The sequence below is a fragment of the Neopelma chrysocephalum genome, unplaced genomic scaffold, assembly GCF_003984885.1.
Source record: "Neopelma chrysocephalum unplaced genomic scaffold, ASM398488v2 Primary Assembly neopelma1_23b, whole genome shotgun sequence".
Classification (NCBI taxonomy): Eukaryota; Metazoa; Chordata; class Aves; order Passeriformes; family Pipridae; genus Neopelma; species Neopelma chrysocephalum.
This window is the reverse complement of record NW_020897692.1, coordinates 3,979,946-4,007,783: the sequence shown is the minus strand read 5'-3', so window position 1 is coordinate 4,007,783 and position 27,838 is coordinate 3,979,946. Positions and strand designations below refer to the sequence as shown.

At 36.7% G+C, this 27,838-nt stretch overlaps 1 protein-coding gene across 7 annotated transcripts in view; it reads right to left on the bottom strand.

Moving 5' to 3' along the window:
* The window catches only part of EPHA7 (EPH receptor A7), a 167,991-nt gene that overhangs the window by 19,212 nt on the left and 120,941 nt on the right, over window positions 1-27,838 (bottom strand). For 4 of the 7 annotated variants that reach the window (XM_027694992.1, XM_027694972.1, XM_027695008.1 and 1 more), the window contains exons 6-14: window positions 27,285-27,409; window positions 23,602-23,770; window positions 15,765-15,873; window positions 15,023-15,078; window positions 10,979-11,104; window positions 6,688-6,873; window positions 6,081-6,142; window positions 4,902-5,111; window positions 3,672-3,821 (exon numbers count right to left, since the gene is read on the bottom strand). In XM_027694992.1, coding sequence (XP_027550793.1) covers window positions 3,672-3,821; window positions 4,902-5,111; window positions 6,081-6,142; window positions 6,688-6,873; window positions 10,979-11,104; window positions 15,023-15,078; window positions 15,765-15,873; window positions 23,602-23,770; window positions 27,285-27,409 — 1,193 coding nt within the window. Of the gene's footprint in view, window positions 1-3,671; window positions 3,822-4,901; window positions 5,112-6,080; window positions 6,143-6,687; window positions 6,874-10,978; window positions 11,105-15,022; window positions 15,079-15,764; window positions 15,874-22,447; window positions 22,507-23,601; window positions 23,771-27,284; window positions 27,410-27,838 lie in introns of those variants that run through there. The other 3 variants (XM_027694982.1, XM_027695000.1, XM_027695028.1) reach the window with 2 other exon arrangements.

The window sequence follows — 27,838 nt, the reverse complement described above, 5'->3', positions numbered from 1 at the left end:
TAAGAAAAGCTAGTGAAAAAGGGCTAAAATACTGTTCATGGGGGATTTCAAGTATACTGACATTGACTGACACAGCAGCATTAGAATTGCTAAGGAAGGGTGCTTGTTCCTGAAGGGTAGTGCATAGGACTGTCTTCTCCCTTGGTCTGTATAGAAAGCAAGATCAGAAGCTGTTCTGGATGTAGTTCTAGGAAGTAGATCTGGTATGATAAACAAAGTTACTGAATATCCAGGTTTTAGTAAAAGTAATAACCTCAGACAGAAAATACTCCATAGGTTGTGCAGTAGACTGCAAAGTAGACAGAATGGCAGACAATACAAAACGACCTTCAAAAAGCTGACTGAAATCCAGCCAGGTTTTGTATCAAAACCTTTTGCATAAAAGAAGTTTTGTGAAAAGAGAAGGTATAACCCAGTGGTAGGGCACTGACTGCAGGTTTGTGTCACAGAATGTCCTTCTGACCTCAGGGAAGTTGCCTCATCTTCCTAGGACACAGATTTTTCTCTGAACATTTAGAATGACAGCACTGTCCTACAGCTCAAAAATGACTGAGAAATATTCAATTCCTGCAAAATATCCACACCTTGAAGAATGAGTGCGGTGACCTTTTAGAACTGGTGAAGTTGACTGTCAGAGAGGGTGTGGAGAGAGGTTTTCTGCAGAAGAACAGGGAAATGGAAAGAACAGAACTATATAGGAAAGAAAACATTAAAAGTAAAATTTAAGATTCTTTAGAGCTATATGAAGATGAAAAACAAAAGAACAGCTCCTTATGCTTAGAAGTAGCAGTGGAATAAAAGTGAAAAATAAGCTGCAGTGTGTACAGGATGACTGATGTGCTGTGAAAAGTAATGCAGAAATTTCTGACCTCCTAATAGGCAAAAGGTATTAAAAGCTACATACGTAGCATACATGCTACGTATGATTTACCACCAATGAACTAGTTGCCTAAGAGGTCAGAAGACAGAGATCACCAATGAGGAATGGAAAAGGTAGGTAACGGCAACAGCAACACAAGCACCAAAATATGTAAGACCTTTATAACTGGTAAACCATCTACATAAAACTATATCCAAGAATGTAAGGGAGAGTGAAGACATGGATGAAAGAATCACAATCAGGAGTTTTCCCCAATCACTCCAATCTGCAGAGAAACCTGAAGTGGGAATCAAGATGATGTCATTTTTGAAAGGCCTTGGTGATACTGCAGAATCAGCTTCTCTGATGGGTATTCTGAGCAGGAAGGATGAAACTGGGAAATATAAAATTATGAGCCATCTAGAGATGGATAGAATTTCTGCCAATATTCAAAACACTGAAAAAAATATTCTAAAATATTGATAAGTGAAGTAGGACAAGAGTCCATTCTGCTAAAAAGGAGCCAGAGGGGTCCAAAAAAATCAGTACTCAAAGATAATGAAATAGATGCAGGATTTTACTTTTTTTTTTTAATAAGCAAATCTACAAAGAGAACACAGCTGGAGTTCTTACTAATAGAATTGATTTATATTATTTACATTTCCCACGATTCGTTTTTGAAATTCTGCTTTTGCTGCAAAAAGAGTAAAAGGGAATACTGCTAAGACTCAAGTATGCTTTTATCATAATCAGGCTATCTGAGGATGTAAAGCAGAATAGAAGAGGACCAGATCTGTTCACTTTATATACTGAATGCCAGCAAAGAAGTACTAAATATGGGTAACTGGACAACGTAATGTTAGAACTCTGCTTATGGGTATATAATAATAATACAAATTATAATAATGGTAATAAATCTGGGAGTACAGCAAAGAAAAAATACGTAAGCCTAAATTCTTTTCCTTTTCTGAAGAACTAATCTGCACTGGAGTCAGTAAGTGAATGAAAGCAAGAACACCATAAGTCTAATAGGGAAATAGGGGTTTGAGGACTACCAGCAAGGATTAAGCTGAGGTGAGCCCACTGCTCAGAGAAGTTGGGACAACTGTCTATTATCTATAGTCAGCCTGCTGTGTCTCTGCGGGGAGCTTGTAGGATGAGTGTTCTTTTGGTGCATCCTAGCTCTAGGTCATTGCTGAAAGAAGAACTTGTTCTTGAAGAGATCACAACACAAATTTGTATTCTTCATCAATCTAAAGTAATGACTTAAAGGAAGAAGGGCAGAATTAAAGAAATGCTATCTAACGGTCTAAAGTCAGGGAGATGTATTTTTTAGGAGATCTGGTCTGTTCTATGACTATGCCCACATCCACTTTTAGGCAAAATCATACACTCAAGATATATAAACTGAGTCCATATGCAAAATTAGAAGAACACATTTAGCATTTTTTATTCCAGTTAAATATTACCACTGGTAACTTTGACAGAGAATAAACAATAAATTATAAGGTGACTCTAAACTTTTGCAGCATAGATTTATCTATGAGATTGGCAGGATGTGTATATGCTTTGGGAGGACACGCTTGAAGATCACAGCTGATAGGCATATTTGAAAGTATTTTACCAAGCAACGATGCATCTTTTAACTATATGCTATTGAAGATTATCATGAAAGATGCTAAAAATGGATGAAACTGTAAGAAGTCGCAATTAGCTGTTTTTTGAAAAAGGCTCAGTCATGCGCTTTACATGCAGTTTTCAACAGAAGGAATACTTTTCAAAAATCCAACAACAAGCATGGAAATACAAGAATTTCTCCCCTGTTTAAAAGTCTTCCCTTATCGTTGCCTGAAAGATAGGTAAGGTTTGCCTTTGAGGCATCTTATATTCCTGTCAGACTTCTTTTATGTTTGAATCTAGTACAGAAGGAAGGTGTCAAAAGAAATGAAACTCTACGGGGTGTCTAGGGAATGTAAATATTTCTCTTTCTCTCCCCCAAGGACTTGTTTGCCCATATTTTGACAGTCCATGAAATCTTTGACACTGAGACCTGTCAAATATTAACAACTTTGCACTGTGTCAAACTGACTCATCATTTACACTTTTATCTTTTTTTTTAACTTTGATGTTGATAATTCAATAAAAAATTAAAATAGCAATTAAAAGAACACTCAAGCCCCCACCTGAAGAACTTTAATTGATACTCTTTCTGACGACTTTTGCACCTGTATGGCTTTTTCCTGTGTAATTTCTATATTAATGGATACTCCTGTCAGAAATCAAGATTAACATCCATCTGTTCTATTACTGCTGACCTGTTGCTCTGGATCATATTTTATGCAAACAAGGGTACTGTTAAATCAGCATAATTAACTTGAAAAAGCAAAAGTAGGTCACTAACTGCCACTCAGACTTTTAACAACTTTTTTCGACTGATTAATCATTGCTCTAAGGTCAGAAACCTCAGAATTATTTTTTATTGGAAAAAAATTTCATTCTTTCCATGCTTAAGCATAATAAAGTGAAGAGCACATATTACTATTTTTGATGTTCCACTTTTAATTGATACTCAGAACAGAAACCTACAATATCTATGTGGCAGAGGAAAGATTTTGATCTAGGTGAAAAGTGAAAGCTCTGTAACTTTTTAATTTTGTGAGAACCATATAGTTCTCACAAGATTTTATAAATCTTATTTCTAAACCAACATTTTATGCATTTATAGTGAAATACATATATATGTGTTTGCAACACGTAATTTTGGTTGTACTAACACACACACACACACACATTCACAAACAGACAAACCTACATCTTGATTTGACATGTCCCAGTAAGGCCGTTCTCCATAAGACATTACTTCCCACATAACTATTCCATAACTCCACACATCACTGGCTGATGTAAATTTGCGGTACTGAATGGCCTCTGGAGCCGTCCATCTCACTGGAATTTTTCCACCCTACGAAAAAAAACCAACAACAACAAAAAAAAAGGAAGAAGAGGGTTCTCTTTTTTTTCCTCACAAAATTTTCGTATCATCTTCCCTAGAATGTGTTTACAATTATTTCCACCAACATCAAAAGCAGCACTTAGATTATCATCTACGGTTGACCAATTGCAGAATTTGCAAAGCTGTCTAAGGAAGTTTAGCCTCTTAAAACACTTGGAACATAGAAACTTAGATACTTCTCTAAGCTAAGTTGGATGTATTTCTTTGGAAGAGCTTATCCGTTCATCGAAGCTAAAGGGGTGCTTAGATGTCTGATTTACACTAGTCATTTAACTCCTGACTGGTTGAAGGTAGGTGAAGTAAATCTCAACCTGTGCATATAAATCCCATTGACTTGTCATATGGCTACTCTGAAATATCAGTCTGACATTTTTAAATCAGGATCCCACTTAGAGCCCAATGGCAGGCGTGACAGCTGTGAACATTGGTGTAGTTTCCTGAATCCCCGTGCCTGCTGGAGTAGATTCCAGGGGCCCCTCCTTCCCTCAGCATGAGAAAATAGGTACAGCGAGGCCCCATGGGTGGGAAAGTGGAGCTGGCTCAACAAAAGAATAAAGAGCATAGTGTGCCTGATGACTATGTATTTATAAAAAGTGTCCCACCCAAAAGGAAGGGAAAATATGGGAGTAGAGCTTTGTCACAGTCTAGTCTCGAGCTAGTCAACCTTTTGGTGAGATAAATCTAGTCTGAAAAATAGTAATAGCCTACAAAGATTTTAATTGACTCATAGTAAATCAGATGATTAAAATTTTTGTGGGTAAAACTTCCTTATTTGTTCAAACAGAAAATCATGAGGAAGGGAATAATGAAAATACCGTATAAAATTTTTAGAACCTTACCAAATACAAATGTATGTTCTCACAAAAATTATTTCCTAATTACAGTCATATTTCTGCAGAGACTCTTCCTTTTGACTGGTTAACATTTCCCAAGCAATTAATATATTTCTCTTATCTATATTCTCTAGAAGATACGCTGCTTCTTAATAACCATATCTCAAAACTCTGAAAACTCATCAATTTTTCTTACGGTTGTAGTGTAGACAGCCTCTGGATCATCTTCTATAACTCTGGAAAGGCCAAAGTCTGATACTTTACAAACAAGATTGCTGTTGACAAGAATATTGCGTGCTGCAAGATCCCTGTGTACATATCCCATATCGGCCAAATATCTCATTCCAGCAGCAATTCCTCTCAACATTCCCACTAGCTGAATGACTGTAAATTGCCCATCATGTTTCTGGAGGGAAGAAAGGAGCAGCAATTCTTGTTAGTATAGCTGAGAAGAGAAATAAGAATTACTTTTATAACTTAGGCTTTCTACTTCTTTACTCTTTCTGTGGCAATTCATCTTGGGGCAAAGAAAAACACAAGTTTTACTTTCTTCAGACATAAATCCAGTTAAGAAATGTGTGAGTAGTTAATCTACTAATAGTAGCGAAACTTGCTCATCACTATACATTTCTGTCTAATTCATGGTAAATTGCTTCTAAGAGATTAACTGATGAAGATTACCTGAAGCTCTTATAGTTTGCTTCTATGCTCTTCATCTCTCAGTATCATTATTGTATCAAGAAAATAAGAACTATCTCCTTTTTGGAACCTTAGCTACTGATAATTTTTATTGACAGCTTGGAGTTTATCAAACAATATTTCTGTTCTCTATAGAGTGTTTATACATCATCTCACACAGTCTTGCATATCTGGTAAGGAGTCAGAACTGGCAAGTTCAGAACACACTTAAAAAATGATAAATTGTTGGGAACTTGCATTTCTTCTTCCTTTGTTTGTCTCTTAAACAGAACCACAGTTAGGGATTCTTTTATTCCGATTCCACCATGCTGACACAATAAAATTCTGCACCCAAAAGGCAGAAGATTGGGCTTCATGTATCAGTGGTTTTAATCGCAAGTGGTGGCAATAATAAAACCCACTGTGTTTATGACACATTAAATCACGTAAATTCCTAGAATGTCTCCATATGATCTTATCTGATCCTCTCATTTTTGATCTGGTTTTGCTGAAATAACACAGAGAACTGCTAGTATTTGTCAAGCTCCATTTCACCCTGAAAACCATTTTAATTATATTAATATTATGGGCGTATACATGTATATATCACATATATAAACCATATTTTTTAGAAGTGTCACTATGTAATATATGTGACTCTAGACATGTTTATATAAGTTGTCATTTTGGTACTCACCCTAAGAAATGCATCTAAGGCCCCATTCTCCATGTATTCTATTACAATCATGACTGGTTTCCCTGAAAGAAAAGAGAAACTGTAAAACAAATGGAGTGCCTTTTTTGATAAAACACAAGTTATTCCTTTGAAGGATTGAATCACTGAGACAATGAACATTTCTGAGCCCTCCAGCACTGTTACTGAGCTCTAATTTCTTAAATATCTTAATGGAATGTGGTAATGATTCACAAAATCGAACCATACAAATCAAAAAGTCAGTGTGCCCTCCTACCTCCTTCTGTGTGAACAGGACTCTGGAATAACGACACTTCAGATAATTTGAAAGGACATAAGAAACCTTATCTCTCTGCATGGTCTTTGAGGCTAAATGAAACTAGAAAAATAATATGTTTCAAAGTACTTCATCTTTTAATCATGCGTACATCTAAATTTTTTTCCTCAGGTTGCAGCATAAAGTAAGTATTGTTTTAGTTAGTTACGCATCAGGAGAAAATCCATTAGGAGTGTGCAGTCTGTTTATAATTTGAATCTTTGACCATGAATAAGCTAGAGTAGTTTCTGCCATGGTGTTGTTATTTGACTGACAGATTGAGCTGCTGCTTACCTCTGGTAACGACCCCTTCTAAGTGAACAACGTTGGGATGGTCAAACTGTCCCATGATGCTTGCTTCACACAGGAAATCTCTCCTTTGCTTTTCAGTGTAGCCAACTTTCAGAGTTTTTATGGCTACTGCAACGTCTCTCTTGCCAGGAAGCTTTAGACGCCCACTGCACACTTCACCAAACTCTCCTAAAATGAAGTAGATCAATGCTGAATTGCTCCGACTATCAATATTTTCCTTAGGCCTTGATTCAACTAGCTGCCTAAGTGTGTGTTTAAATCTTGCATGTGAATGCTTATATTTGAAATGGATTACCTTGAATTGCTGACCCTTACGGAACAAACACTTTATGTTAAGCCAATCAACAGGACTCTTATTTGAATATTTTAAAAGACTTGTTAGCAATTTGTTGCATTTTTTCCAAAATCAGGAAATAAAAATGAAATGGCTTTCATAAGAAAACAGTATCACAGAAATAGTAATACCATTTCTAAGTGAAAATGTCATTCTGCGCTACATAGTTTCCTTGCTATCTTTAGATCCAGTGGCTTTTTTTCTTTCAAAAGTCAGCTCTTGCAGATCTGCTTTTAATTTAGCATCATTATGGTGTTAAATGAAGCACTACATTATTACCTTCAAACAAGATAATTTACTTTGCAGATTATGAAATGAAAGGTGTGACTTATAACAATTTTGTTACTTTAAACAAACACAAGCAAATGCTCCAAGTTCGTAAAAGGTTCTAAACTAACAGACAATTGGAACTTGAAGAAGCATGTGACACAAAAAAAAAAAAAAAAGCAGCAACAACCAAATTTGGGAGAGATGTAACTGGACTCCATCAGACAGGAAAGAGGATGGAAGCATGTGACGTGTGGAGCTGAATGGCAATACCTCTACCTCAATATTAATGAGATTATGAAAGATTTAAGGATTGTCTCTAGCCTCACAGCTGTCTAAGAAGAGTGCAAAAGTGAGTTATCCAATACTGCAGCCAGGAAAAAAAATCTCTTTCTAAATACAGAAGAAAAGGGTAGTAACATATATTGAATAAAGGGGAACATCTCTCTTTTAAAAGGAAAGACTCATTGCAAAAATAGTTAACAATCTGGTACTTTGCAAATTCATCTGGAGTATGGCAGATACAGTTCCAAGGCCTTCCTCCAAATCAAATCAAGTCAGAAACTTATCTCTTGCATACCTGCCTAGTGCCTTAACATTAAGCTGTTATGTACACACAAGTATGCAGACACACCTACATCTAAGACATGTTTTAGGAGTGCTGAAAAAAAATGATTGAATGAGGTAAGACACAGAGAGTTTGATTAGAGAATCCTCTTGGGAAATATACTGACGTCTTGAGAAACTTTGTGGGATCAGAATTAAGTGCACGTACACATTGTCAAGATGTCTGGCTGGCAGTGGAGAAAGGTATGCTTGGAAATGGGTCTGAATGCCTGAAGTGTCCTAATGGATGGGTTCTGAGAAATCTTGTTTAGGACACTGTCAGCATTCAAACATTACAGTTCTCCTGACAGCCCCAAGAGAAGAGGTTGGGTAAAGAAAAAAGCAGTAACTGGATATCAGTTTCAGAGTTCTCCAGCCAGAAAGGTAGAACTTAGACCATGACTTAATATTTCCAACTGACTTGTCTGGACAAATCTCCACTCAGTATGGTTCGTTTTATGAATCTTATAGGAGGTGACTGCATACAGAATCAAATTCCTCTCCCTCCTGCACCACGCTTGTTGAATCAAGGTTAGCTGAAATCAACTCCATATACCTCTGTTAATACTGTGCTGTACCTAAGCTAATTGGCCAGATAAGTGTTCCTGTCTGCACATTATCCTCAACTGCCCTTGGGCACCGAAGTCAAGGTCTAAATAGCCATGTCATAGCTATGAATACCATCAGGTATAGCTGTTACATATACAACAACTAGATGCTCATGCCCTTAGCTTGGTGCCTTAACCTCCCTCCTGCACTTCATTAGCAACATGGATGACTTTTAATGAATTCATCACTCATAGCCCCTAGCCTCAAGAACTTACTAAAGGATAACAATTTTCTCTAGCAGTACTTTGCAAATTTTTTTTTGTTCCACACCAAAAACAAGACATGAGTATAAGTGTGTGTCTGTGATATTTCAGAGCCAGGTAATTAGGATACTTGGCACAGAAGACACTAGGGCTTAACTCCTTTCCAGTTCTCTGTGATTTGATTTTGATTGAGTTCCATAAGCAGATCATGCACACTCCGGCAAATCAGAAAGTTGAACTTGTATGTTATGCATTTCAGGCCAGGATGCTAGCCAATGAACTACTTTTATTCCCAAGAAAATAGTATATTCAGCTGAAATGATGCCCAAAAATGAACCGGAAAATATGACAACAAGAGTGGGAATACTGCACAGCCGCACAGCCACTGGCTCAGCATGTCAACAAGGCAGAGGCTAAAACAAAGGATGCGTGGTATGAACAACTTAACATAGTGGACAACATATTCCGTATCTGACAGGTGGCCACAGTGGGATGGTAATGAAAATGTTGGCAAGGAAAGCACATATCCCTCATGCAAATTGAGCACAAGCATACTTGCACCCTGTTTGTCTGAGACATGGCACTACTCAATAGCTGATGTGGCCAGCATTGCTGATGAACATTGAGATTGCTAAGTGGCTTTTCTGGTGCTGTCACTAGCAGAAATTCCATATTCTTCTTTGATGTATGAGTTTCAGCTGCTGCTTTGGTTCTTTAACGTTCTGTTGTTCCTGGACTGAATTTCATTTCACTCCTATTTGCTATTTACATCAACGGGTTAAAGCCATAGCTAAATGCCACACAAAATATGCTTTCACAACTGCACTTCTAGTTAACTTTCTTCAGAATGACTACTGACACACGTTAGTTAATTTTGCTATCAGTTATACTCATTAAAATCAAGAATAAATTCATCTGCAGTCAACAAAATTAACATTCTGGAATTTGTCATAACAGTGAAAATACATTTTAAACTGCATATTCTGCAGCTCAAGTGTTTTCAGTATTTTGCTCAGAAGGCATTGGCAAAATCCAACTGAATATATCTTTGCGCTCTGAACTGTTGCTATGCTGGTAGCTTTCTAACTCAGAGCAAAAAATAAAGCTCTGCAATTTGTCTATGCTAATCTTGTATATTGTGTATTTTTTAGAGGAGATGCTGCCATTCTAGCATCACAAAAATTCCTAGTTAGCAAGGGTTAAATTCTTATGCTCTTACTCATCTGAAGGAATAATTTTCTCAGCAGTGTGGTTAATTTCAATGCTACTACTCCTTGATTGAGACATGATTCAACATGAGTGAGGTTACTTTGAAAAGCCATGAATTTTAAGTCTAAAGATTTTCTTACAGGTAAACCAGCTTATTTTAGAGATATTACTTGTTCTGTTTTTAAATAATATCACTTACAGTGCCAAACTACAGGGTGATTTAGAAAGTATTTTACTAATACTTGTATAAAACAACAGGAAAGCAAATGAACGTTTCCTCCAGGAATCCAAAGTATTTGATATTTTTCTTACCCATGGAAACTTAATTTCACTACATGGAGTAGTGCAATAAAAATGTCACATATCTTATTAATGCAAACAAATGAAACTGCCTTTTTAGAGCATGAACATCATGGCTTAAATAGGTGGTAGACAGCTCAAGAGGAAGAAAAGCAATCTAGTGCTGAAGCAATTACAATCAGTCATATGAAGTTAAACAATAACTTTTTGTATTCATAAAATATCAAACAGAAAAATGGTAAAAGAAAAAAACAGCCTTAGGGAAGATTTTGTTATACAGAAACAAGACCTTCCTAGTCTCTGTTTAAGATTTTGTGCTGCAGTCAGTTTTCCTTACTCACATGAATGAAGTTTCAGAGGTCAAAAACCCCTCTTGCAAAAGGCAAGTGAGCAGAATTTGCACAAATGCCTAACGCCTTTACTCTGACAGTAAATAATGGGCAGCAAAACTGGCCCTCTCCCCCCAGTTCCATTTTTAACAGCAGATACAGGATTAAAAACCCACAAGCTTTCAATGTCAAGCAAGAGTTTTAATTTACTCATTTATTTGTTTCTTTTGTTGGGTTTTTCCCCTGTTTGTTTTTACATTTTAGAAGTGAGTGCAGCTTCATTGCTCTTAACCACTCTAGCAAATGCAAAAAGTTCTTCTATACTTGAGGTATAATTATTTGCCTGTCATTATGATGTATGAGTTTCGATCCCGGCTAAATGGAACAGTTGAATAAGGAAGCCACAGCAGCCTTACCTGCGCCAATCACACGCTCAATTTTAATACAAGAGGCATCTAGCTCCTTGGCGAATTGATGGACAGCTCTATTTGGGTCCTCGTAGGTTTCAGGGTCAATGTAGGTTTTGGTGCCTGGAAATTTAACTGTAATGATGTAAGAAAGTATGACTGTGATGAAGCAAAAGCACTTATTGTGCAGTCAGCCCAGGAGTTTCATTATGCAGAGTGCTCCTTGGAAGAGTGAACCTGTTTCCACGCTGCCTGAGTCAGAGCCGCTCTGAGAAGCAACCTTAGTTTTAGGCATCATCTGTGAGCATGCTGAAACAAGCACACAATCCCATCTCTAAAAATTACTAACATCTCCACCTTGAACTAAGTAATAAACATTAAATAGTGATCAATGGAATAAAATGTAAGGGTTGAGTGGGAGTAAAAACAAAGCAGGGAAGGGGTATAAGACCAGCAGAGGAGGCGAAAGTTTCTTTTCTGTGTAAGGACAGCTTATCCTTTTGTCCTAGGATGCATAAACAGCATTTCTTCATGTTATTTCTGTCTTCTAGTGAGATTTGAAACATTTCTTCACCTCCTTCAATTTGCTTAAACTACTCAATATAATATTTTTTGCAGACTGTGGCAATAGTCAAAGTATTCACAGCACTTAAAAATTATATCCTTAGGTATATTTCTTTCGGTATAATATGAACATGTTGAAATCAACTTGTTGTAGTCAACTTGTAAAGGTATAGGAGGGAAAGGGGGCTCTGTGGCACCAATATTTCCCCTCTCAAGCACCTAAGTGAAAAATATGCGGCAACTTGTATTTTGCTCATTCCTTTTTAGTACAACATTTAGTGCAACTCAGGCAGCATAATGCTCTGGCCAGTGTGCAGTTTTTGCCCTTAGTTTGCTAATGATTCAGGTAAATTATTTTTTGCTCTTTTAGTCAAAGTAGAAACTCCTGGTCATAGTAGAGCAACCCTGAAAATCTACTAATCAAGAAATTTTTATGAAATAAATTTGCTTACAAAGATTATACTCTTGAGCTTTAATTAAATCAGTTAATTAAAATTCAATATCAAAATGCAGAAATGTTCCTCTGCTAATTGATATGCTGATATACAAGAACAGGAACAAAAGTCAGAACAAAACATAAATAATTTACAGTTCCTTTGTATTCTTTTAATTTAACATAAAATATTTTAAATTTGAAAATATATTGAAAAATAGCTTAGCAATCATGTATATTTTTTTCAGATGGTATTAATGACCAAAAACACACAAACCCTCATAAAAGGAAAAAACCTAGAGAAATTGGTTGAGTAATCTAATGAATCTACAACCAGAGAAATTATTTGAAATATTGCCCAGATGTTATTATCTGTCATATTATGTAGTTAAATAGATGTTTTTCCAGTTGTATTGACAATGCTGCAATTTTTAAAAATTATAAATATTTATTTCTTAAAACTAAAAGACATTGGAGAAAATGACAATAAAGCCATAGGTCGACCAGCTCTAATAATGTTTTTAGGCAACAGGACGGAGAAGGAACCGTACTCCTGTGCTTGTAATAAGGGGTCTGGATTGGAAGTAACCTTGCAAATCTCAAGTGGGCCTCTAATGTTTTTTTATTCAAGCTGTCATACAACCTTTGACAGGCCGAGGCTATCCTGGCATAGCAATGTGAAATAATGCTGGCCTGCATTTGCAGACAATGCTAGATGAAAATGGGAGGAGGAACCCAAATATAAATCTGAATTGCTTGACTAAACTCCTCCATTGTAATTGTATCTTCAAGCATAGCACTTGAGGTCACAGAGAGATGAAGGGAATTGAAATGAAATCTATGATGCAGAGCTTTAAAATCTGCTTTAAAAAATGTTTCTCTTGTAAGTTTTTTTTGTAAGCAAGTGATTGTTCTAAGTTATGTTTTTGAAAATCTGGTACCCCAGTACAGAAAAATGTTGTCTACATGTTATGGAGCAAAATGCCACCAAACTGGTGTTCACAGCTCTGTGACCAAGCTGGTGGCCACAGCAGTGGCTTCCGTCTTATTCTCTACATGGCTGTCAAATGAAATTAAACACTACATCTACAACCAACAGATGATCAAAAACTACCTTGGCAAAAAGTTACTTGTATTTTGTGCCGTGATTTAAAAAAAGATTGTGTATGCTTAATCTTCTGACTGATTTGCTGGATAACCACATTTCTTGAAAGGATAATGAGGGAAATGAATGTCTATAAAGTGTCATCATTTCTGGATCAACTATCAATTATTAAGTAGCAGCTTTCATATTAATTAATTTACATTTTCACTGAAACAAAACCAAATGTCACCAATAATGGAGATAAGGAAAGAAATTATTTAGCTAGAATGTTCCTTTTTTTTTATATAATGAAATACAAGAATACATAGCTGATCTTTTCCTTCAAGGACATAATGGGGATTTTAAAAGTGAAAGCAGTCGATCTTCTGAAAATGTGAAAAGCTTATAATGCATTATAAGAGGCAAATTTCAAATCCATCACTCCAAGAATAGTAACATTTAAGTAAACTCAGATTTTTGATGAATTCTTTAAAATCAGCTGCATTGCAAAGTGCATTATAAATAATTCTTATCTCATTATAATTTTCCACCTTTCTTGCACAGTTTATGAATTGATTGACTAAAGCTGCAATGATGTCCCTACTTAATTTGACACTCACTGCATTTAAACAATTTAGGTAGCCACACACTCAAACTCAGGAAATGGGATCAATTTCCAGCTAACCTGATTTTTTCAGGGAAGAAGGGTAAAACAGTGATTTTGAGTGGAGCTTTGGCTAGAACTACTCATTTAGAGAGGAGTGCATTCAGAAGATGCTAAGAATTTATGACTAGTGGCTACTTCATTCACCATGTGACATTACCTTCTGATAACAGCTCATGACTTTGACATATCTAAAATAAGATAAATCCTATTGCTTTCAGAAAAAAAAATCTGAAGGATTTAAGCTACAGCTGCAATTATTGGTAGACAACAAAGGCTACATACAGCATAGCATGACTAAATGGCAAGTTGTACTGATATGAGAGTGATCACACATGGGAGAAACCCAGGCACTGTTCTGTAACAGAACTTATGTTCAGTTTAATTCTATTATGTGATTTTACAATTATGGTTGCTCAAAATAATTTTGCAGCTTAGTTTTACTGCAACTCCTGAGTTAATGACTGTTTTTAAAAGAAATTAAAACATTTTCAATTTTTAATGTCAAAATGGTACTACAATTGAAATGAGAAAGGGCTAAAATAAAAAAAAATTTAAACAATATTTGGATAAAAATGAAAGTATTCTTGCATAATCCTTCCTTTACATTTCCCTTATATTTTCAATTGTCATTAACCCAAGAAAGATGTGTTTTATTGAATTTTCCCAGCATTCTAGTATAAGTTCAGATGGTAGATACAATTTTAATAAAAGAGGCTTTAGGTGCTACTCTTGGCTAGGCAAGTGATTCTAGAACACAAAAAAGTAACAAAGTGGATGCTCTTTCTTTTCATATTAAATATTCAATTTTTAAGGACATTATGTTTTGTAAATATTGATGGTACAGTATTCACAGCAGCAAAAAACAGCTTTTGAGCAGAACAGCTTCATTTTTAGGGTGATGCAGTTACTCACTTTATTAATCTGAATTTTGCCTGAGGTGAAGATATCTTAGGCAAAGGTCTCATGAATACTGCACCTTAGAGGGATCATTAGGACAATGTGAAACATATATTCAAAGCAACAAGAAGAAAACAAAAATGCAGAATGAAAACAACAGTATATCATAGACATGTATAGAAATAAAACCATCTGTGTGAGCAATGTTGTCTTTAATCTGCATTCCTTTTCTGTAGGTCACATTTTTACAGTGTTTAACTTCCTGCTTGTTATTTACACAGCATTTTTGAATTTCCTATGGCATTGTCTTTCATGGAGTCTTGTTTTAGTATTGTCTACACCATAGTATTGTCTACACTACTCCAGTTGGGAATTTTTGAAAGGGGGAAAAAAAACCAAAACACTTACAATGAAAGTAAAGTTCTTCATCCCCTTCTTGATCTGCTTTGCTATAGCCACAATGCCTGAAAAGAAAGTAAACCACTAGTTTTACTGGTAAATAATTATTTACTTCTCATGTCTAAAGTCCTGACAAAATCAGTTCTGCAGGCTGGGATTTTCAGGCACTGAGCACCTAACTGCTGTAGGCCCTTTGAAACTTTCACCTATAATTCTATTGACAGCAGAGTTTTAAATAAATCATGAACAGTTGCAATCAAAAGGCTTTTGTATCAAATACCAGTCAGGACAGATCCTAAAGAAAAAAAATCTAGTTCTGGTGAAAAGCTTCAACAGATAAAACAGAGGATTAAAGAACTTGAAAGTACAACACTGTTTTACATGAGGGTATTCTTAAACTTACTGCTGTGTCTCTTTTTCTTGAATGGAAAGTCATTTAAAGGCTGATCAGATAAAGTGTCAGATTTCTCCATGTGAGAAAATCGAACAGGAAGAGGGATTTTGAGGAGTACAGTTAAAGAACCTGCTAGGGGTTCCTTTTACAGCACATTTGCATAGGACAAAAAGAACATCTTGATTTAAGTGTCTTGCCAAGGTAAAAGGACAAACCATATAATTGGTAAGGGAAAACTGTCCTTACTAAAAATTATTTCTGTTTTAGTTTTGCAAGTTACTATCCCAGAACAGACTATGTCTGAAGAGTTCACAAGAGTGGGGTCAGATGTGCTAATGCCCGTGAAAGATGCAATACCTTCGTCCGATGATGAAACCAAACACCATGAAGACCAGAATGATGGTTCCTGCCACAGCAACCACAGCTATGATAATAACAGGATTCTGTTCACTGGAAACAGCTGTGGCTACAAACAGAGCACAGAGAAGAGATTAGTTAAAAATTAATCACTACAAAGGGACTGCAAAAATTTTAGTCAATTATCATGAATTGTAGATTGTCTACTGTTGTAGACTGCTTTTATCTGAAACTATTATATTGATAACACTAGTCTAAAGCAGGGCCTTCATTGGAAATTTAACCCAATGCTGTATGAGTAAATTATTGTCTACACTGAATAAAAAGGAGCCAAGCTGGAATTTCCTTGGCCAAAGCAGTACAGCCATTAGCTGAAAGCCAGCACCGCTAGCACCAGTCACTTCCACTTCCTCCTACTGCTGTGCTGCCTTCTGTTTTGCTCAGTTGTTGACTCCCTCCTAAGAGGTAACACCTGGATATTCCTGTAAGGAGGTATAGTAGAGGAGTAATCCCTGAAGAACTCTGCTTCAAGCTTTCCCTCTAAAGCTCCTTGATATGACTTTGATGGTTTCCAAGAAAATAGTGTCTTAACTCTAAGAAAAATGTTTGAGCTGAAATGCTCTTAACACAGACTACCTAGTCAGCATATTTCAATCTCTTACTGCTAATAATCGTTGTAAATAGCTATTATTACTTATCATTTGTTTCTGTTAGCAACAAAAAGGTGCTTCCACATATACAAAGTGGACTTCTCTGAGCTTCAGAGAATTTATATGCTAAAATAGCCACACGTTATCGCTCTTTTTATTAATATATGCCAATTCTATCAATATATGCAAATTTATGCATGCCACATTAATGTAAACTGAGTATGTAAATACTTGGTCTGAGAAACCTTGAAGCTTGTTAAATACGCTGCTTGCCTGACATGTACTGAGGGTGGCCATGTACTCAGCTGTATTAAATGAGCACAGTGCTACTGAACTCTGTGGAGCTGTGAGGATCTAGACCAGGAGATGGACAGAGGAGGAGACATCCTGGAATCATACAGTCATAAAGTCATAGAATTATTAAGGTTGGAGAAGACCTCCAAGATCAAGTTGGACTCAGCCCATGGATTCAGATCCCTCCAGCAGATCAATGCTCCCATCCAACTTATTTTCATCTGTGAACTTACTGAGGGTGCACTTCATCCCCTTGTCCAAATCACTGATTAAGATATTAAACAGTACTGGCCCTAACACTAAGCTTTGGGGAATTCCACTAGTGACCTTCTGCCAGCTGGATGTAGCACCATTTACCACCACTCTCTGGGCCTGGCCATCCAGTTAGTTTTTAACCCAGTGAAGAATGCACCCATCCAAGCCATGGGCTGTCAGTTTCTCTTGGAGAATGCTGTGGGAGATGGTGTCAAAGGCTTTACTGAAGGCCAGGTAGACTATATCCACAGCCTTTCCCTCCTACACTAAGCAGGTCATCTGGTCATAAAAAGAGATTAGGCAGGTCAAGTAGAACCTGCCTTTTGTAAGCCCATGCTGTCTGTGCCTGATTGCTTTGTCATCCTGGACATGCTGTGTGATGGCTCTCAAGGTGATCTGATCCATTACCTTCCCTGGTGCTGAGGTCAGGCTGACAGGCCTGTAGTTGCCCAGATCCTCCTTTGAACCCTTCTTGTAGATGGACGTCACACTGGCCAACCTCCAGTTGTCTGGGACTTCCCTGGTGAGCCAGGACTGCTGGTAAAGGATGGAGAGTGGATTGGCAAGCTCTTCCGCCAGCTCCCTTAGTATCCTTGTCTGTATCCAATCCAGCCCTGTAGGCTTGTGAATGTCTAAGTGGCACAGCAGGTCACTAGTATATCCTCCTGGGTTGCAGGGGGTCTATTCTGCTTCTTGTCTCTGTCTACCAGCTAAGAGGGCCAGTTGCCCTGAAGAAAACCAGTCTTACTACTGAAGACTGAGGGAAAGAAGGTATTAAGTACCTCAGCCTTTTCCTCATCCTTGGTTAAAATGTTTTCCTCCGCATCCAAAAAAGGATGGAGATTTTCCTTGGCCGTCTTTTTGTTGTTAATGTATTTATAAAAACACTTTTAATTATCTATCACAGCAGGGGCCGGATTCAGTTCTAGCTGAGTCTTCGCCTTTCTAGTTTTCTTTCTACGTGACCTGATGACATCCTTGTACTCTTCCTGAGTTGCCTGCTCCTTCTTCCAAAGGTCATAAACTCTTCTTTTTCCTGAGTTCCAGTGAAAGCTCTGTATTCAGCCAGGCTGGTTTTCTTCCCCGCTGGCTCATCTTTCAGCACATAGGGAAAGCTTGCTCCTTTGCATTTAAGTTTTCCTTTCCAAATATGTCCAGCCTTCCTGGACCTCTTTGTATTTAGGGGTTGTTTCCCAAAAGACTCTCTGAACCAGTGATCTGAACAGACTAAAGTCTGCCCTCTGGATAGCCAAGGTAGAGGTTTTGTTGACCCCTTTCCTTACTTCATCAAAAATTGAAAACTCAATCATTTTGTGGTTGATATGCCCAAGATGGCCACTGACCACATCTTCCACCAGCCCTTCACTGTTCATAAAGAGCAGGTCTAGCAGGGCACTGCCCCTGGTAGGCTTCCTTACCATCTGTGTCAGGAAGTTATCTTCCACACACTCCAGGAACTTCCTAGACAACCTCCTCTCTGCTGTGTTCAGTTTCCAGCAGACATCTGGCAAGTTAAAGTCTTCCACAAGAACAAGGCCTAGAGATTGTGAAACATTATCCAGCAACTTATAGAATAGTTCATCTGCCTCTTCATCCTGGTTGGGTGGTCTATAACGAACTCCCACCACGCTGTCTGCCCTGTTAGCCTTCTCCCTGATTCTTACTCATAGGCACCCAACCTAATCATCACTATCATTGAGCTCTATACAGCTGAAACACTCCCTAGTGTACAGAGCTACCTCACCACCTCTCCTTCCTCTCCTGTCCCTTCTGAAGAGCTTATAGCCATCCATTGCAACACTCCAGTCACGCAAGTCATCCCAAGTTTCTGTGATGGTGACTACGTCATAGCTTTCCTGATGCATGATGGCTTCGAGCTCCTCCTATTTGTTATCCATGCTGCGTGCATTGGTGCAGATGCACTTCAACTGGGCTATTGATTTCACCCTCAACACTGGCATGCTGCCCTTACGCTCATCTCTAGAAAGGTTGGTCTTATCCCTTTCCCCCTTCAAACCTAGTTTAAAGCCCTGTCAATCATCCTGGCCAACTCACAGACTAGAATCCTTTTCCCCCTTTTAGACAGGTGATCCCCATCTGTCTCCAGCAGGCTTGGTGCCATGCAAACCACCCCATGATCGAAACTAAACTAATAGCTGGTAAACTAAATTGTAGATGGTATGATGGAATTACTGCTGGCAGTGGTAACTGAACTATAATGTCTACAAGAGGATTTTATGAATTTCACAGAATTGGGTTCCTGTTGCAGACTTCAGAAGTTCCCATAGAAACAAATAAACCATTTTTTTCTTGGGAGAAGTGAGCCAATCAACATGATTTATTTTGGCAGTGACACTGACCTGTACCAACTGTTCTCCCTACACACACAATAACAAATACTACACAGATTTAGAATAATCTGCACTAGAAGAAAATTACACACATACACACATCCCCTTTAATTTTATTTCCTAAAGAAATTCTGTATTTTTTCTATATTCTACCTAATGCAGTTGAGAAAGATCACATTATTAATATTACTCTTTACCTGAAAAGAATGAATGCTTATCTTTGAGTAGCTATAACTTTCTGAGATACCCAGATCAGTAGGATGCTTCTGCAGGCTTGGCTGTATCCCACTCATGGAACTTCTAAGAAATCAGTGGTGACTGTCTTGTGCATGAGAGTAGGTGCATAAGTAATACCAGTTCCTTTAACATAATCAGGCCATCAAAATAGACAATCCCAAAGAATGTCAAATTTCTGTAAAATACAGCATTTCCTTAAACTGTTCCCTTCTCTCTTTGAACTTCAGTGCAAACCTCACTTGAAAGTGAAGAAGAGGCAGCATCCTGTCACAGTGGCTTCATCCATCAAAAATGTTTGGAAGAATCCCCAGCCCAGCCTGTCACCTAATCCAGTAGCCAAGATGAGAGCATAGAGGCTGACATATGTGAGTGGGTTGCTCTAACTGCCTCACAGATTTTGGGTACTGGCACATCCTGGAAGCAAGCAGAGGATGCTTTTTGGGCTCTGGAAAATGTTTGGGACCTGGTAAACTGGCCAACTGGTAAGATAGGTGGGATGCAATGTATTATATGATGCAATTTTACATCTTTAAAAAAATATGGCTTGATTGTGGGCATGGTCTGGTATGAATTCAGTGACACCATTCTAAGACATTTGACTCTATTCAGGTACTCTGCTGATTCTCTCTTCTGTGTGATGAACTCTGTAAGTGTAAGGGTAAATCAGAACCCAGCTTCTGGAATGATCCCTGTGGTTTGGCAGAAAAAAAAGATGCTAGAGTGTTCTTAGCAGAATGATTTTGTGATGCAGAAGACCCTTTCAGGGAGTGCATGGCATGGTTGCCTGTCACTGGTGCTGCCCAAATGGTGATGACAGGGAATCAGCAGCAGGACAGAGAAGTCTGTCCTTACCTCTGCTCTAACTGTGCTCAGACACGGAGTGAGACAGGGAGCTTGTACATGGGCTGATATCTGGTCTGACACTATGATATGTGCACATCCAATGCACAATGCTTAAGTTAAAGGACTGAAAACCACCTTTTAAATACACAGTTGTAGGGATGGGGAATGGGTATCTAAACACCCTGGACAATTTGAAATGGATTTTAGCTGAAAATGCTGTGCTGCTGCTCCAGCAACCTTTTAGCATGCAAGCAACCTGACAGTACGATTTGTAAAAAAGAATTTCTGGTGAAGTCCATTACAAAAGCTGAAATGATAATTGGAGCCATGTACACAAAATATTTCTTTCTTAAATATTTTGCTTTATGCCTTCTATAAAAATGTGTAGTATTGTTATTTCAGACATTAGAAATAAAAGCTACATATGCATACTGCTTTAATCTTCTTTGATTTAAACTGATTCATGGCAAAAGGAAAAAGCGAAGACTTTGTCATGCCATGTTTTGTCGAGTGCTTTTACTTTAACAGTGAGAGTCATAACAAAGTCAAAGATTGGACCCAAAAATCTCAGAGGTCTTTTCCAACCTAATTGATTCTGTGATTCTGTAAGTGAAAAAATCTGCTTCAATTACAAAAAGCTCAGGATCATCTTTAGGTCCACTGGCCACAAGCCATTTAACTTGGCTTTCAAATATTTTAGTGAACCAAGAGATAAAATTGCCACTTAAGTGATATTCTATGCATTTGTGTGTTTTTCGTGAGGGACTTCTGTCTCTAAAACCTAGACAACAAAAAAATACAATGACTAGAGTCATTGACTTGAACTGTGGCAAACAAAGTATATAATAGAAATATTTTGCCTTTATAAAACATGTTTACTTCATAATTATGAAATTTTTACATAAATATTTATGCAATACCCCATATATATGATATGTTCCAATGCAGGCATAAAATATGTATATTTTACATATCAGTAATATTATTATAATGGATGTAGTTCTTTAAACAGTGAAAAGTGACTATGCAGTTTCTACCACAATTCAGAAAATGGAGCATGATACAAAAATCTACTTAATTAACAGCACTAATCAAAAGTGCCAACCAGTTATGTACCAGGAGAAATCCATGCAGGCAACATGATTACCCGACTGTGATGGTCATTATATATATTCTTACATAATATATGTGTGTATTTTCCTCTTGAAACACTTAGAAATTTTTAGAAGCTGCATTCAGAAATCCACTGGAATAATGAGAAGACAATGCCTCTAAACTGTAGCATAATACTGGTTTAGTGTTCAACAGTACAGACTTCACTTGAGGTATATTTCTTAAAAATGATCCAATAAAGATCTTCATTTAAAATGCTAACAAAAGACTAATTTGATTAGTCCACAAGTTCTCATAAAACTATAAATAAATATGAGAAACAAATATTTTTGTGTGAAACTATTTTAGAAGAATTTAATGAGATTTACTATCTTTTTACCAACAAATATTTCTGGAAATTGGATATGGGAAATTGTGGAAGCTTCTCCTTGATAGGAATTATATTTTATAGTGTCCTCTCAAGTTAATGGAAAATATGCCACTTTTAAAATTTAATGAAAAGACAGGACATTTTTGCATGGCACCTCAAACACAAAGCTGGCTTGTGACAAGAAAAAAACTGCTGTGCATGCTGGCAAAGCATCTTTCTGGTTTATATGCATTTTTTCATCACCTGAATGAGAAAAAGGGTACAGGAGCTTGGTCAGTGATGCATTTATTATAGGATTTCCTAATCTTCCATATGTTGACCAAACTCCAGTCAAGACTGTTTACCTCTGAAATTATCATTGCTAATCTTAGCAGCTACCAGAATGCTTACATACAGTATACAAAAAATATGCAGATACTTAAGGAAATGTTGGGGAAACATTTTTAAGAACTAATTTTAAACCACTATGGACAATAAATTAGCTAATTAGCAGAAACTTATGACTGATGATGACAGACTTATTTGTTTTCCAGAAAACTACTCAAAATAAGAAATTACTTCTGGCTGTACCTTAGGTTCCCATTCTGCAAAATGGGGATTCTGCTACTGACTCTTCCAAAAGCAGAACTCTACAGATGGAAAGTATGCTATTAGACACAGAGCTAATAATATTAGTAATAACAGCTTATTGCTGCTATTATGATAATTACTATTTCAATTATGTCTATTAGATATGCGGTATTATTCATTATTTATAGTTTTTATATTCTGTGTGAAACTAAGGTGGAATCAAGACCTAACCACTGTGTTTTAAGAATGCCCACAAATTGTTCAGGCGACACCTGGCTGCAATTAATAAGATGCAATAATGTGTGTCTGCGCCTTAGATATGCTGCATAGAGTGCGGAGAGGGTATGGCATCCATACCCTTTGAACTTGTAGGCTACAGATTCCCAGCTCCAATTCTGGCTGACCTGCTGTCAGGCAGGTCAACCTGAAGCAAATGTTCCAAAACAGGGTAACCAAATTTGGGTCTGCAACAGAGTGGTGGAGCTGCCAGGAACACAGACAGTTCCCGAGAATGGGCTCACAGCTGCCAGGTCTCACTGATGGAAGAGTTTCTTTCTGAAGATGCAAAATGTGGAAGATTTTCTCTAAACATGCATGCACATATATACACTGGTGAACAAAAAAAGTATCAGTATGATTTTTAGGCAAATAAGGGCACAATTCATTGCCAATGAATTCAAAATACACTAAAAATGGATTTACAGCTTAAATAAAACTATCAAGATTTTTTCAGGAAATCAAATGGAAAAAATGACCCAGAGAAGCCTCTGTGGGTTGAAATCTCCTCCTTCCTTCTCCCCAGGAGAGAAGGAAGAATCTAGTTGAGTTACTCAGCTCATCACTACTCACTTCTTTTGTGGGGAGAAAGAAGTGTGTATTTGAATTTTAAAAAAAGGAAGTCTTTGTGTTAGAAGGACAGCAGAGGAGATGAACCTGATATGTTACAAATCTTACCCAGCCAATTATAAGACTAATTTTCAGTTCTATGGTAAAACAAATTATTGAAGCTCATCCTTCAAAACACAATTACAAAAATCCACTTTCTCGTAGAACTTCATTCCTTCTAATTATAATTATACTGCTTATAACTTTTTTCTTGCTTTACTTACTACCTCTACAGAAACAGTTAATTTCCTGTAAACCTAATTGCTTACCTGTGGCTTCTTCCAGTGTGGCAACATCCAGTCTAGGGCTGTAATTTCCATAACCAGCAGCAGTAAAAGCACGAATCTGGAAAACATACACTGTTCCTGGCTTTAGGTTATTAATAGAAGCTGAAGTGGATTTGGTTTTCACTGTTGAATAGGTCCTCTCCCTTTGATCCTGGAAACAATAGACAAAGATTAAATGACATTTACAGATCAGGTTTTTTCATGGTTGTACAACAGCAACTGACAGCCAGCCTGGGTAGTTTATTTCAATTTGCTGAATGCTCTTTTCCCCTAACATAAAAAATAAAGCATACTCTGTGGAGTATTACAAAACATTGTCAATGCAATGAAGAGCTCTAAGTGTAACATAAAATTCAAATGGGATGCTCACGTTGTTGCTCATAAAACATTCAGAAAAAATGATTCCTTTTTAGGCTCTGATTACATTTTGTGAAATTTTGATGAGAAATAACTCAACTGCAGATTTCCAGGGGAATCTGTGGGGTCTAAACAGTTCAAGGACAGGGAAATTCACTCTTTCATCGTAAGAACATGACAAACATATAGCTGTGCAACCTGCCTTCAGTCTGCATTAACCCGGTTTTTGTTGTCAGCTTTTTCTTATTTCTGGAGTACTTCAAAGTTATCATGAATGAAGTCCTAGACATTGTGAAATGAATGGCAAAACTCCGACTGACATCATTGTTTTGACATTTTACACTTCCAACATCTTTAACAAATACAATATTGCCAATGTATAATTGCCTGGATTTTGTACAATTTCTGAGGTCCTTAACTCAGTTTTCACTTCAGATTTTTTTCTCTGGCTTTTAGTCTTTTCTCAGTTTTAGACTCTATGTTAAAAAGAAGAATCCAGGGAAAGAAGCTCAGTATGACACTCCCCAAATTTAAAGCTGTAAGATTACAAACCCTATGAGTAATAACTCACTTTCAAATAGTACAAAAGCTGTATCACAGATCATTACAGTATTCAAAAAGCCCTACTTATTCATCACATTTACTGACATAGATTATCTTTCAGCATAGATATGTGCAGCCCTGTTGATTTTTGGTGGCAGATGCAACCCTGATTTGAAGGGCAGAAAAGATGAATTAACCAACCATCTGAATGCACCACATGACCAGAGAAGCATGAGCCGTATGCAGCAGTGCTAATGAGACAGATACCGAGGGAAGGAATAAATTTGTACTCATTTCCATAGCACTTCACCAGCAAAGGAGAACGTTCCCCTTTGCAGTCAGTAAAGCAGCAAAGGCTTTTGCTGAAATACAAGGTTTAACAGAATGTATATAATTTCTTTTCTGAGATTCAGTAATGGCTTTTCCTAGTTCCTGCCCAGTCTGTTATTTGAGCAAGCCCGTCGTCTTGGCTAGTAACAACTTTTTCATATCTTCTCCAAGAGGATTTAAATCATCTGTAAGTGAGGACCATGGTGGAATGCATGTTGGTATGTGAGAAAGAACAGGAATGCTTGAGAGACAAGAAACAAGTGTAAGGAAACCATAAACAGGTTTGGGACTGTAAGCCACAGTGGAATTTCAAAGTTTGGGTTTTGACGCATAAATAAGGCTTATTTGAATTGCCAACAGTTCTTATATTCAAAATAAATAACAAAGAAATAAAAATAACGTGCGCTAGAAATCTCACAGGACATGCTTACTTTGGAGATTTCAGGCAGTTTCCATTCCAGTCCTAGCCAGAAGTGAGAGGTGAAAAAAACAGTTATCAGAATATTTCAGAAGGACAGAAATGTTTAATTTAATTTAGCTCTAAAAGGAGCTGAAAGTTCAGATCTTTTTTTTTCTTTTCTTTTAAACTAGTGGAACAAAACCAGCCTCTCTCATTCTGAGCAAGATTACGAAGTACTTTTAAAGCTGAACTTCACTATTTTGGAAGGAAAACAAACATTTAAGTATTTGTGCAAAAATTGTCTCAGTTAAAGATATATAGCCCAGTTTATCTCTGACTGTAAAATGAGCTTTGTATTCTCTTATTAATTTCACTGTAATAAGGATAATACTAGGAGATTTTCTTCTATTACAAAAGAACTTCAACATCAGTTCTTTTCTTTGCAAACCCAGTAAACTGGCAATGAAATTCTCCTGGTTATTTAAAGTAACATGGATATATAGGGAAAATAATATTCTAAAAGCCACATTCTAAAAGCTAGCATACAAAAAATCTAGTATATTGATAATTTTTCTGTCATTTTACACTACCTATTTAAATTATTTACTGTATTTTAAGAGATTAGAAACTGCTCTGTATATTAAAAAAATTCCAAGGTTTTTGATTTGCAACTTTTTTTTTTGCGCAGAGGACAGTATTGCCCTTGTAAACTCTTTTTAAATATGTGGACTTTAGTTATGGATGTATGCACACACAAATGCTGTCAGAACAAAAATTACCTGCTAAAATTAGTAAAAATCCTTTAAAAGACTTGCTTAATTATCTGTACAGATCTGATAAATTTTGTCATAAGAGTTTTTAACAACTTAAACTGGAAGTTAGCATCAACAAATAAATATTGTATTGCTTTCCCAAATCATATAAAGATCTTTTGATAAGTATATTTGTGTAATTCAGCACTGAAAATCAAATATGACACTTGAGATTAGATCCAATCTGGTCTGAATTTACCTAATTCCGTGTTACCTAGTAAACTGACATGGTCTTTTTGATATGGAGGTACTATTACCTTGTTTGCAGACATGAAATGTCTTCACGAATGATCACAAAGGAGCTCCTTTGTAAATTTTTTTTAATTTTAATTTGTTCTTTGTTTTTCACAGAATGTTTTATAAAAATAAGGAGTATGTTATGTTATGAAGTCAATTTCCCAGGGAATCTGGAGTAGACACACACAGTCTGGGTCCTGTGAAAAACATATAGCTGCACAACCTGCCTTCACTTTGCTTTCATCCAGCTTACGGTTGTCAGAATTTTTTTATTCTGAAGTACTTCAAAGTTATCATGAATGAAGCCTTAGACATGCTGAAATGAATGGCAAAACTCCGACTTGACATCGGTAAGATTGCAATTTCACTCTACCAGAAACAGAGATCACTTCATCTACTATTGAAAAGCAGCCTTCAATTCATTATTGTGTTGAGAGAACAAGTGAAAAATAAATTTCACAATGTTGGTCCTTTTTAAAAGGACAAACAAAAAATATTTATTTGCTGAAACTGTAGGAAGTGTTTTGGAAATTTTCAGACATTAAGTCGAAGCTGCCCAGTTGCCCATTTCATATGGAAATACAAAGTGCAGTCAGGAGTTGTATTTGATACACCACCTCAAGATTAGAATTACAGTGATACGGAAGGAAATGAAACAAGCTTCAAACATAGTGTAGAGGAGACAGAAAAACAACAGTATAATGGTAAAATATCTAAGTCAAACTTAACAGTTTAAAAAAAAAGGGGAAAAAAAGCAGATTTCAAGTGTATATTTCATTTTTAGTATGCCACAACACAATATATGAGACATATGATAGCAATAATAATTGCAGGATTTAGCTAGTTATTAAAAATAAACAAAATCACTGACTTTGGAGAGACAGGACAGTTGATAGCTGATGCCTTTAATACTGTTTCACAACACAGCAAACCAACATAAAGCAAACAACACATTGTTGTACATTACAGGTAATCTTAGCACTTACTTTCTCATAATACTTGATTTCATATTCAGTAATGACTCCATTGGGATGTTCTGGTTCCTGCCAGGAAAGCTCCACGCTCCTCTGCAGCACTCTTTCTTTCATTACTCCGCTAACTTGCGAAGGAGCTGTTTGGACAAGATGTGTCAATAAATAAAAAGCAAATTTGTCGGATGCCTAAAATCAAATGTCATTACTGATCCACCCCATGCTGAGCCACTTTCATTAAGGTAAAAGAAAGCACCTTTTCATAACTCACAATACAAAGCTAATGAATATTCAAGCAGTACCCTATTACTGTTCATAAACTTAGAATAGAAATTGAACTAAAGTGCAAACAGCAAAAAGTGGCATTTTTCAAGTTAGTGCAAAACTGAGATTGATGGGGTAGGAATAACAATTAAGCAAATTAATTCTGAGGATGACAGCAAAGCAGATTTTTAGATTGATGTGTAGTAAATTAAGAGTCTAAATATTTATTGCATATGTTTCTGAAATGCACATAAAAAGAAAAATAATATTTTAGAACCAAAATCACATTTTAGGCTGATTTGATA